At 47.8% G+C, this 12137-nt stretch overlaps 1 protein-coding gene across 7 annotated transcripts in view; it reads right to left on the reverse strand.

Annotated features, from left to right (window-relative positions):
- Positions 1-421: 421 nt before the first annotated feature.
- Positions 422-12137, reverse strand: part of LOC140912362 (uncharacterized) — a 103641-nt gene continuing 91925 nt past the window's right edge. For 2 of the 7 annotated variants that reach the window (XR_013635892.1, XM_078853114.1), the window contains 3 exons: positions 5075-5131; positions 4402-4455; positions 3581-4260 (listed from right to left, as the gene is read on the reverse strand). Coding sequence is in view for 5 of the 7 variants with exons in the window: in XM_078853114.1 (XP_078709240.1) it covers positions 4427-4455; positions 5075-5131 (86 nt within the window). In the remaining 2 variants the exon portion in view is untranslated. The other 5 variants (XM_073346629.2, XM_073346625.2, XR_012159277.2 and 2 more) reach the window with 4 other exon arrangements.

Raw genomic sequence — 12137 nt, forward strand, 5'->3', positions numbered from 1 at the left:
CAAGTCGATCTAAGATACATCGACTTCAGCTACGCTATTCTCGTAGCTGAAGTTGCGTATCTTAGATCGATCCCCCCCAGTGTAGACCAGGCCTTTGACTCTCAGCTTTCCTCCCTACATATTTCACCAGCTGGTGCTGCATCAAGTAGAAAACAGTTGTAGTAATCAAGCCCAGTTGCCTGTAGCCATGTTGCAAGCAGTTTGAAATGACCTTTTAATCCCTAGTCCACAAAACCATGCAGCCAAAACTCCTTGGAAACCAACAGGATTTTTGCCTGAATAGGGTATTATGTTATTGACATAAACTATGACCGTATAGATCATTGTTGCAACCACTGTTATACAATATTTGCAGCAAATATTGTACGAAGTGTGAGAAGAAGAAAAGGCTGACCCAGAGGCGGATTTGAGTAGATGGGCTTCTTTATTGCTGTGCTTGTTCACCTGGACCCAATTGTCCAGTAAGCGCTGGATTAGTTACAACATTCTCTTTTTATTTACATTAGGATGTAAATCCCTACATTTATTACAAACACCCCCAATATCCTTACGGAGTAATATGAATGCCCACACAATGAATATTGATAACCTTATACTGAATATAATTATCCCTGCCCCTGATTACTATTTACCTCATTGGCATGTTCTACCGATAAGTTTTACTTTGAAGATACGCTCCTTTGCTATAATTGCAGTCATGAACTCCTTGGATCAGCAGTTTGCAGGGAAGGGAGGAAGGGGCCATGACCCCAAACTTGCCTGTGCAGCTGGGAATGAAAGGGAGAGGGAGATAACACCACGTTACCCAAAAAGGCATCCTTTAGCTCCCAACATTCCTCAGGCAGCTGCAACATTCTCAAACCCTTAAGAAGGAGAAGGGAGGTAACCCTAAATCTATCAGACACAGAAAGATGCCTGCACTTTATCAAGTGCAGAAGCAGTGCTTGCCCCTGCCTTTACTCCCTAATGCAGGGGTCGGCAACCTATGGCACGCGAGCAGATTTTTAATGACACGCTGCTGCCTGCTGGGTCCCAGCCGCCGGCTCCGCTCAGCCCGCTGCCGAACCCAGGCCGGGACCCCGGCAGGCAGCAGCGTGCCATTAAAAATCCTGCTTGCCCCGGCCTGCTCTTCTCCACCCCCTGTCCCCCCCCCATGGGGCAGCGTGAAGAAGCTTGGTCCTGCCGGCTGCTGCTGCAGGGAAGGCAAGGTCCCCCTTCCCCTGCCTCTTTTCCGAGCGTGCTGGGTTCCTGCCCCTCCTCCTCTCCCTCCCAGCATATCCCCTCCAGCCCCCTGCCGTGAGCCACTCAGGGCAGGGGGCTGGGAGCACCCCCACGACCCTAGACCACACCCCAGCCCTCTGCGCTGACCCCTACATTCCCCCACACACACCTCAACCCTCTGCCCTGACCCCTGAACCCCCTCACACACACCCAGCCCTCTGCCCTGACCCCTGCACCCCACACGACCTCAGCCTTGACTCCAGCACCCCCTCACATACCCAGTCCCCCCACAACCCCAGCCCTGACTCCTGCACCCTCCCCACACATACCCAGCCCTCTGCCCTGACTCCTGCACCCTCCTCACACACCCCCAGCCCTGACTCTTGCACCCCCCAAACCCCATGACCTGACTCTTGCACACTCCCCCCCCACATTCCCATCCCCACCCTGAGCACCAAATGGGAGCTGCCCAGGTAAGCACTCCACACCCAAACCTCCTGCCCCAACCCTGAGCCCCCTCCCTCATTCTAGCTCCTGGCCAGACCCTGCACCCCAACCCCCAGCCTGCTCCTTCACCCCCAGCCCTGTGCTCAGAGCACTCCCACCCTCAGCTCAGTGCAGAGAGAGAGGAAGAGAATGGCCAGAACCAGGGAGAAGGTAGGTACCCACTCTCTGTGGGCAGAGCCGGGATCCCAGACCGGCAACAGGCTAAGCAGCAGCGGGCTGAGCCGCTCTGTCCACTGCCAGTCTGGGGTCCCAGTCGCCGGCCCCGCTCAGCCCGCTGCCGGTCTGGGGTCCTGGCTGCAGGCCCCGCCCAGCCTGCTGCCAGCCTCAGTGAATGGCCCAGGCTGGCAGCGGGCTGGAGGCGTAAGATCAGCATTTTAAATTAATTTTAAATGAAGCTTCTTAAACATTTTGAAAACCTTGTTTACTTTACAAATGACAATAGTTTAGTTATATAATATATAGACTTATAGGGAGACCTTCTAAAAAACGTTAGCATGTATCACTGGCCCGCGAAACCTTAAATGAAGGTGAATAAATGAAGACTCAGCCCACCACTGCTGAAAGATTGCCGACCCCTGCACCAGACTATAGTAACAGACAGAAAGCATCTGGTTACCTCATTAACCCCTAACAAGATATAGGTAAACACAGACAAATGCAATCGCTATCTTCTTCTAATTCGCTAACAATACAAGTCTACATCTGAAAGTTCTAGTCCATCTGACAGGGCTTTGTTAGCTTTATATATTTTTCTAAGATGTCTTTGAAGGTTGAATTTGGGTCATTTAGCTTGCTAGTCACTTAACCCATTTGTAGCTCACAAAAGCTCATGCGCTAATAAATTTGTTAGTCTCTAAGGTGCCACAAGTCCTCCTCTTCTTTTTACGGATACAGACTAACACGATTTCTACTCTTAACCCATTCTGGCTCAGTGTCACGACCACTAGCAACAAACCTTGAGTGGGCTGTAGCAGAGGGACAAAGGGGGAGAGTGATGTGTTTAAGGGATCTTTGTTCAACAGACATTCAAGCAGTCAAGCAGGAAACTATGTGGAAGACTACTGCCTAGAATATCATGGGGATGGGTGTTCTACTCGTTATTTGTATGGATATATTGCTGGTTTATTGTTGCGATGTTCTTTTTCCTTAATAAATATTTCCTTGCTTCATACACAGACTCAGTGCTTGAGAGGGGGAAAATATCAGCTGCTAAGGTATTCAGTTTTCCCCCCAGGTTTCTGGGTGGGGGCTCATGCCAGTGGTGTTGGCTAATTTTAAGAGGAAACCCCAGACATTTGAACCCGGCCCTCTTTTTCGCTGCCAACAACACCTGGCAGCAAGGCTACAGAGCTCTTGAGTGAAATATCTTTTCTAGAAACTTGTTGTGACAAGATGTTCATGCTTTCCACCTACTCCATTATCAAACCATGTTTTCCAGAGAACATGTCACACAGGAAGTAATTCTGCTTTTAAAAAGTATATTTAATGTTGTGGTGGCTTTTCTGGCAAATGGCGTCCGGTACGCCTGGTCCAACCGAGTTGGCAACCCTAGGCCTGGGAGGAGTAAGTGGTCTTCAGTAACAACAAAAAAACTCTCAAGTCCGAGTAGAGGGGTTATTTTACCTCTCTATTTGGCACGGGTGGAATACTGTGTCCTGTTCTGGTGCACACAATTCAAGAAAGATGTTGATCAGTTGAAGAGGGTTCAGGGAAAAGCCAAGAGAATGATTAAAGGATTAGAAAACAGGCTTCGTAGTGAGCGACTCAGGGCTGCCGGTGGGGGGGTAAGTGGGGGGATGGCAATTTAAAAGGGCCCAGGGCCACCACTGCTGCTACCACAGCAATGGCAGAGGCCAGAGCCCTGGGCCCTTTAAAATTGCTGCTGGGGCCCTGGGCAGCCCGGTCCGGGCAGTGCTGAAGGGCCTGAGTCCCTGCCCCTTCTGGGGGCCCAGAGCCACATACACACACACACCTTGCCCAGGGGCCCAGCAAGTCTGTCAGCTGCCCTGGAGAGACTCAATGAGCTCAATTTATTTAGCTTAATAAAGAGCAAGTTAAGGGATGACTTGATCATAGTCTATAAGGACCTGCATGGGGAAGAAATATTTGACAGTGGGCTCCTCAGTCTCGCAGAGAAAGGTCTGACATGATCCAATGTCTGAAAGCTGAAGCTAGACAAATCCAGACTGGAAATAAGGTGTAATATTTTTAACAGTGAGGAAACTAAACTTTGGGACAATTTACTAAGGGTCGTGGTGAATTCTCCATCACTGACAATTTTTAAATCATGATTGGATATTTTTCTTACAGATCTGCTCTGGGAAATGTTTTGGGGAAGTTCTCTGGGTTGTGATATATGGTCAGACTAGATGATCACAGTGGTCCCTCCTGGCCTTGAAATCTATGAAAAACTTCACACAATTTTCTCCTCTATGGGCAACTCATCGGCTCAAATGGAAGAGGTGACTTAGTGCTCTGAAATTTACTTGAGCTTTTTTTTCTTTTTGCTGTCTGGTTTCTGCTGAGGATCAGCTGCCCTAGGAGTAAAAAATACGACAAGTTTTAAAATGTTATTTTAATTTAACTGATGTTGTTATGTAGCAAGGAAGAGCAGTATTAGGACATGCCAACTACCGCAAATCAAAATGGAAATAGAACATGTACTGTACTCACCTCATCAGTTCAGCACACCCTGTTACTAGGGAAAGCCTCCCCACATGCTTGAATCTTGAAAGAGAATAATGAAAATACATTAGGAAAAATAACATCAACCTTGCATCAGACATCACAAGGCATGGGATTCCCCATCCCTTAAACCATTCACTTCACCTTCAGTGACTTCCTGGCTCCTACTCCTTCCACCCCATTTTCTGATGGATCCTACCTATGATGTGAGACATGTAAGGAAGGATCTGTTCCCTCAGATCCTTTCAACACTGAGGCCCAGCTCTGGATTTGAAGCATGAGGGAAGGAAGAAAAGAAAAAGACAAGTGACAGAGTTGGTGCATTTGGACAGCAGGGGGCAGAATAAGAGTTTTCATTGTTAAACACAATTACTGGGAGGTGAGGGAAATCATTCCAGGGAATATCAGTAGGATCTTCTGCAGCCAACAGAACTGTCACCATCCTTGGTCTCTGCATTTCAGCTGCAGAGCTGCAGCAGCCATGAGGCAGGAGGGGCTCTGTCTAGTCTCTACTGCCACTGTTACTCCACCTCCCCGTCACAACCTGCCACCTGAAGTGCCCCTGGTAACTCTTCTCTTCTTCACTGACTCCCATGCCTGCCTGACTGTACAACCCTCTACAGCTTATCAGCCTCCATGACCACTTAGTAAGTCATCTCACCAGGCACCTGCTCTCCTCTGTTCCTTCTGCCCGTATTCTTCTCAATTTTCTTTGCTTCTGTCATAAAAATAAAGGGAAGGGTAACAACCTTTATGTATGCAATAACATAAAATCCCTCCTGGCCAGATGTACTGAATCACTTTACCTGTAAGGGGTTAAGAAGCTCAAATAACCTGGTTGGCACCTGACCAAAAGGACCAATAAGGAAAGAAGATACTTTTAAATCTGGGGGCGGGGGAGGTTTTGTTCATGCTCTTTTTGTTTGTTCCCCCTCTGGATGGAGAGAGAGACCAGGCAGGTAAAACATCTGAAAGCATACCTGAAATGATCCATCTAAGATTACAAAAATTATAAATAAGGGCAAGAAAATGCATTAGATTATCTTTTGTTTTAGCTTGTGAATTTTCCCTATGCTAAGAAGTAATTTCATTCCTGTTTTGTAACTTTGAAGCTGAGCCTAGATGGGAATCCTCTGTGTTTTTAAATCTTTTTATTTACCCTGTAAAGTTACCTTCCATCCTGATTTTGCAGGTGTGATTCTCTTACTTTTTTTTATAAATAAAATTTTTCTTTTAAGAACCTGATTGATTTTCAGTGTCGTAAAAACCAAGGAGTTTGGTCTGTGCTCACATTGTAACCAATTGGTTAGTATATTATTCTCAAGCCTCCCCAGGAAAGGTGATGAAGGGTCTTGGGGGAATATTTTTGGAGAATAGGGACTCCAAGTGACCCTTTTCCTAAATTTTTGTCTAAATCACTTGGTGGTGGCAGCAATACCATCCAAGGTCAAGGAAAGGATTTGTGCCTTGGGGAAGTTTTTAACCTAAACTTGTGGAATATAAGATTAGGGGGTCTTTCATGTGGGTCCCCACATCTGTACCCCAGAGTTCAGAGTGGGGAGGGAACCCTGACAGCTTCTCTTTCACTTAAACTCACTGTGGTCTGTGCTTCTTCCTCACTGACCCCATTCTACCCCTCACATTTCAGTATCAGCTCCTTCTCTTCTTCCCCTCCTCTTGGATCACTCACTCATTCATCTCACCTCACCCTTTCTTTCTCCCTCACCTAAGAGACTAGTTACACCAGTGGCATTTCCATCTAGTGGCTAGTGCTACTGTCACTACCAGCTAAATGCTTAAGCTTGAGTGGTAGATGCCCAGGCTTCTAGGGCTGATGCTCTTGGTGTTCAAACCCATAACGGGAAAGACTATTAAAGTGGTGTCCCAAAAGTGCAGGTTGAACTGCCGTGTATCTCAGATGCTTGTGATGAATTTCCCTGACAGGGTAAGTGTGTAACACACTTGTGGTTGCTGTCTCCCGCTGAAGTGACTGGTCTACACAGAGGAAAATACCTTATTACTACTATAGAAGAGGGAATTAACTCCTCTAGCTAAGATGTCTATGCCTTTAGTGCTGTAGATCCAGAGAACAAACCCCAGTTACAACCCCTGAGGGGCACTGTTATGCACATGCATTCCCCTGCTTATCCTAATATGCTCACAAAGTCGCTCCCCCAGAGACACTCCTCAAGGGCTGTTAGGTCACCTGCTAAGCAGCCAGAAGAGGAGCCGTTTGTTGAGCACAAAGGAACTGAAAGGAGCCCCAGGACCCACAGATTGTTGCACCGGTAGCTGCTGGGAAGGCGAAGGAGAGGACTTCATGCTCTGAGCACCTGCAATCTCAGCTGGAGGAGCAACTTTCCGCAGGAGCCCAAGGCAACAGCACCAAGGCAAAGGAAGCTGTCCTGACTAGGGTGCTGCCAAGCCCAGCTCCAGCACAGGCCTCAGACAGTTGGTCTTGCATCCATCCCTAGGGACAGCCCTGACTTGGGTGGGCTTTGGTCAGCATCTTAGACAATAAGAAACAATTTATTTTATTTAGGATAGATGTTTTGTGTTAGGATATAGATATAGATATTCAGGCCTGTCTGCAAAGTCCTATACTTTAAGAATGTAGGTATAAAAGAAAGAATTAAAATCACTGTCTGCCAGGGTAAGGGCCTTCTCTCTCTGTGACAGTCTGGGGCCCTGTTCTTAGGCTAAGGCCTTTGGCTAAGCAGCAGAGGCAGCCTTATGCTGGGAAGCGACCAGTCACATCCTCCCATTCCAAACCCGGCTCCACCAAAGTTCAGGGCCGGGTCTCTCCCCCGGCCCCGCCTGCCGCCCCCAAGTGCCTCCCCCATAGCCCCACCTGCCTCCCCTGGGCAAGTTAAAAGGGCCTGGGGCCCCCGCCGCCACCACTGGCAAGGCAACAGGACTAAGGCGGCTTCTTGTCCCCGGCTCCGCTTACGGAAGCGGCTGGCACGTCCCTGCGGGCCCTGGGTGGGGAGGAGGGGGAGTGAGCGGTGGGATATAATTGGTTAGATAATCATGTTACAATATGTTAGGATTGGTTAGTTAAATTTCAGTAAAATGATTGGTTAAGGTATAGCTAAGCAAAACTCAAGTTTTACTATATAGTCTGCAGTCCATCAGGAAGTAAAGGGGGAAATGGGAACAGGGAATGGGGGTGGGGGAATTGGAATTACGTTTCACTAAGTGGGGAATGGGAACAGGGACACAGGCAAGGTTCTGTGGTGTCATGCCTGGGAAGGGGGACACTAAGTAAGGAAATTGGAATCATGCTTGCTGGAAGTTCACCCCAATAAACATTGAATTGTTTGCACCTTCGGACTTCGGGTATTGTTCCTCTCTGTTCATGCGAGAAGGACCAGGGAAGTAAGTGGGTGAAGGAATAAACCCTCTAACATTTTGCCTGGTCCAGGAGCTGGACATGGCCTTTGCAGAAGAAGGATTGCTAGGCAGAGACGGGCTCCACCTAACGAAGAGATGGAAGAGCATTTTCGCAAGCAGGCTGGCTAACCTAGTGAAGAGGGCTTTAATCTAGGGTCACTGGGGAAGGAGACCAAAGCCCCGAGGTAAGTGGGGAAGTGGGATACCAGGAGGAAGCAAGAGCAGGAGAGCGCAAGAGGGGAGGACTCCTGCCTCATACTGAGAAAGCAGGACAATCAGCGAGTTATCTTAAGTGCCTATACACAAATGCAAGAAGCCTGGGAAACAAGCAGGGAGAACTGGAAGTCCTGGCACAGTCAAGGAATTATGATGTGATTGGAATGCCAGAGACTTGGTGGGGTAGCTCACATGACTGGAGTACTGTCATGGATGGATATAAACTGTTCAGGAAGGACAGGCAGGGCAGAAGAGGTGGGGGAGTTGCATTGTATGTAAGGTAGCAGTATGACTGCTCAGAGCTCAAGTATGAAACTGCAGAAGAACCTGAGAGTCTCTGGATTAAGTTTAGAAGTGTGAACAACAAGGGTGATGTCGTGGTGGGCATCTGCTATAGACCACCAGACCAGGCGGATGAGGTGGATGAGGCTTTCTTCAGGAAACTAACAGAAGTTACTAGATCATAGGCCCTGGTTCTCATGGGGGACTTCAATCACCCCGATATCTGCTGGGAGAGCAATACAGCAGTGCACAGACAATCCAGGAAGTTTTTGGGAAGTGTAGGGGACAATTTCCCGGTGCAAGTGCTGGAGGAACCAACTAGGGGCAGAGCTCTTCTTGACCTGCTGCTCACAAACAGGGAAGAATTAGTAGGGGAAGCAAAAGTGGATGGGAACTTAGGAGGCAATAACCATGAGATGGTCAAGTTCAGGATCCTGACAAAAGGAAGAAAGGAGAGTCCAGTCAGCCTGGACTTCAGAAAAGCAGACTTTGACTTCCTCAGGAAACTGATGGGCAGGATCCCCTGGGAGAATAACATGAGGGGGAAAGGAGTCCAGGAGAGCTGGCTGTATTTTAAAGAAGCCTTATTGAGGTTGCAGGAACAAACCATCCTGATGTGTAGAAAGAATAGTAAATATGGCAGGTGACCAGCTTAGCTTAACAGTGAAATCCTTGCTGATCTTAAACACAAAAAAGAAGCTTACAAGAAGTGGAAACTTGGACAAATGACCAGGGAGGAGTATAAAAATATTGCTCAGGCATGCAGGAGTGAAATGAGGAAGGCCAAATCACAATTGGAGTTGCAGCTAGCAAGGGATATTGAGGTAACAAGAAGGGTTTCTACAGGTATGTTAGCAACAAGAAGGTGGTCAGGGAAAGTTTGGGCCTATTACTGAAGGGGGGAGGAAACCTAGTGACAGAGGATGTGGAAAAAGCTAATGTATTCAATGCTTTTTTTGCTTCTGTCTTCACGAACAGGGTCAGCTCCCAGACTACTAAAGCTGGGCGAGCACAAGTCCATGGGGCCAGATGCACTGCATCCGAGGGTGCTAAAGGAGTTGGCAGCTGTGATTGCAGAGCCATTGGCCATTATCTTTGAAAACTCATGGAGATCGGGGGGAAGTCCCGGACGCCTGGAAAAAGGCTAATGTAGTGCCCATCTTTAAAAAAGGGAAGAAGGAGGATCCTGGGAACTACAGGCCAATCAGCCTCACCTCAGTCCCTGGAAAAATCATGGAGCAGGTCCTCAAGGAATCAATTCTGAAGCACTTAGAGGAGAGGAAAGTGAGCATGGATTCACCAAGGGCAAGTCATGCCTCACTAATCTAATTGCCTTCTATGACGAGATAACTGGCTCTGTGGATGAGGGGAAAGCAGTGGACGTGTTGTTTCTTGACATTAGCAAAGCTTTTGACACGGTCTCCCACAGTATTCTTGCTAGCAAGTTAAAGAAGTTTGGGCTGGATGAATGCACTATAAGGTGGATAGAAAGCTGGCTAGATTGTTGGGCTCAACGGGTAGTGATCAATGGCTCCATGTTTAGTTGGCAGCTGGTATCGAGCGGAGTGCCCCAAGGGTCGGTCCTGGGGCCGGTTTTGTTCAAATTCTTCATAAATGATCTGGGGGATGGCGTGGATTGAACCCTCAGCATGTTTGCAGATGACACTAAACTGGGAGGAGTGGTAGATACGCTGGAGGGTAGGGATAGGATAGAGAGGGACCAAGACAAATTGGAGGATTGGGCCAAAAGAAATCTGATGAGGTTCAACAAGGACAAGTGCAGAGTCCTGCACTTAGGACGAAAGAATCCCATGCACTGCTACAGACTAGGGACCAAGTGGATAGGCAGCAGTTCTGAGGAAAAGGACCTAGGGGTTATAGTGGACGAGAAGCTGGATATGAGTCAACAGTGTGCCCTTGTTGCCAAGAAGGCTGTTACGAATTACACCTGAGAGGACACGCACACAACTGCTACGAATTACACCTGAGAGGACACGCACACAAATGCTGCGAATTACACCTGGTAGGACACGCACACAAATGCTGTGAATTATACCTGATAGGACACGCACACCAGTGCTGCAAATTATACCTGATAGGTCACGCACACCAATGTTGCGAATTATATTTGATAGGTCATGCACAGTTCGAGTCTAGGCTGAGGCACAGAAACAAAGTCCACAACTGCAGAGTTCCCAAAAGACACTAAGTTTATTACGCTCAAGCGTGGTGCCCCCCTGCTAGCCAGGAGGGGACCCTGAATACAGATTATTCAAAGGTTATATACTTTTTAGCAAAGCTTGTTGCCCTCGTGCATCGGAAACCTTAGCCAATAAACAAACCCTTGTCTTATCTACCACCTATCCCTGCTTGGTGCATTCCTCGTGCTATACCAGTATGTTAATTACACAGCATTGTCCTAAAGCCATGCATCAGTAACTTTTATTATCAGGATGGGAGGCCTCACATCAAGGCCAAGAGACAAGGAGTTAGAGACTAACAAAAACCAGATACTGGGAGTCAAGGCAGGCTGGAGACGAGGAGGAGGATTTTCACAGGGATTCAGTATCTAAGGATCACTCCTCCTGGCGTATAATGTGCTGGCATTTAAACAATGGTGGGCCCCAAACCAAAATGGAGTCACATGTGCTAACTTTTCCTTAACAGGCTAACAGCATTTTGGGCTGTATAAGTAGGAGCATTGCCAGCCGATTGAGGGATGTGATTATTCCCCTCTATTCAGCATCGGTGAGGCTTCATCTGAAGTACTGTGTCCAGTTTTGGGCCCCACACTACAAGAAGGATGTAGAAAAATTGGAAAGAGTCCAGCGGAGGGCAACAAAAACGATTAGGGGGCTGAAGCACATGACTTATGAGGAGATGCTGAGGGAACTAGGATTATTTCGTCTGCAGAAGAGAAGAATGAGGGGGGATTTGATAGCTGCTTTCAACTACCTGAAAGGGGGTTCCAAAGAGGATGGATCTAGACTGTTCTCAATGGTAGCAGATGACAGAACAAGGAGTAATGGTCTCAAGTTGCAGTGGGGGAGGTTTAGGTTGGATATTAGGAAAAACTTTTTCACTAGGAGGGTGGTGAAGCACTGGAATGGGTTACCTAGGGAGGTAATGGAATCTCCTTCTTTTGAGGTTTTTAAGGTCAGGCTTGACAAAGCCCTGGCTGGGATGATTTAGTTGGGGATTAGTCCTGCTTTGAGCAGGGGGTTGGACTAGATGACCTCCTGAGGTCCCTTCCAACCCTGATATTCTATGATTCTTTAAAAACACAGTGAATAGAGTAAGGAAGAAAGGGAAAGCTCTAGTGGCTTGGTGCTGCTGGTGAAGAGAAGGCAGCTCACTCCAAACTGACTGGGGTAGCAACCCACATGGAACATGACGGGAGGAGCGTGGGTCGCAGGAGGGAAGTGTTTAGAAGAGGCTACAAACAGTCAGTCTGGATGCATGTGGCTAGAATAATAAGCTGCAAGAACTGGAGTCAGGAAACTGAAGGGAAATTTAGCAAGGTACAGCATACCTGACATACTACGCTCGGACAATGGGCTGTGACAATGATTCAATGCAAAATGGGAATTTGAGCACAAGGCCTCTTCCCCAGCTACCCACAAAGCAATGGGATGGCATAGATGGCAGTAAAAACAAACAGCCAAGAGATTGATGGCAAAGGCCAAAAACCAGGATAAGATTCCGACCTGGCAATGCTGGAACATCATAATACTCCCTTCCACAGACTAGGTAGTTGCCAAGCCAGCTACAATTGCTCCACCAGTTACCACAAAGGATTCCTAACCCAGGTCAGCCCAGAACAGGGGTAATAG

Source organism: Lepidochelys kempii, chromosome 6 (assembly GCF_965140285.1).
Source record: "Lepidochelys kempii isolate rLepKem1 chromosome 6, rLepKem1.hap1, whole genome shotgun sequence".
In the NCBI taxonomy this organism is placed as follows: domain Eukaryota; kingdom Metazoa; phylum Chordata; order Testudines; family Cheloniidae; genus Lepidochelys; species Lepidochelys kempii.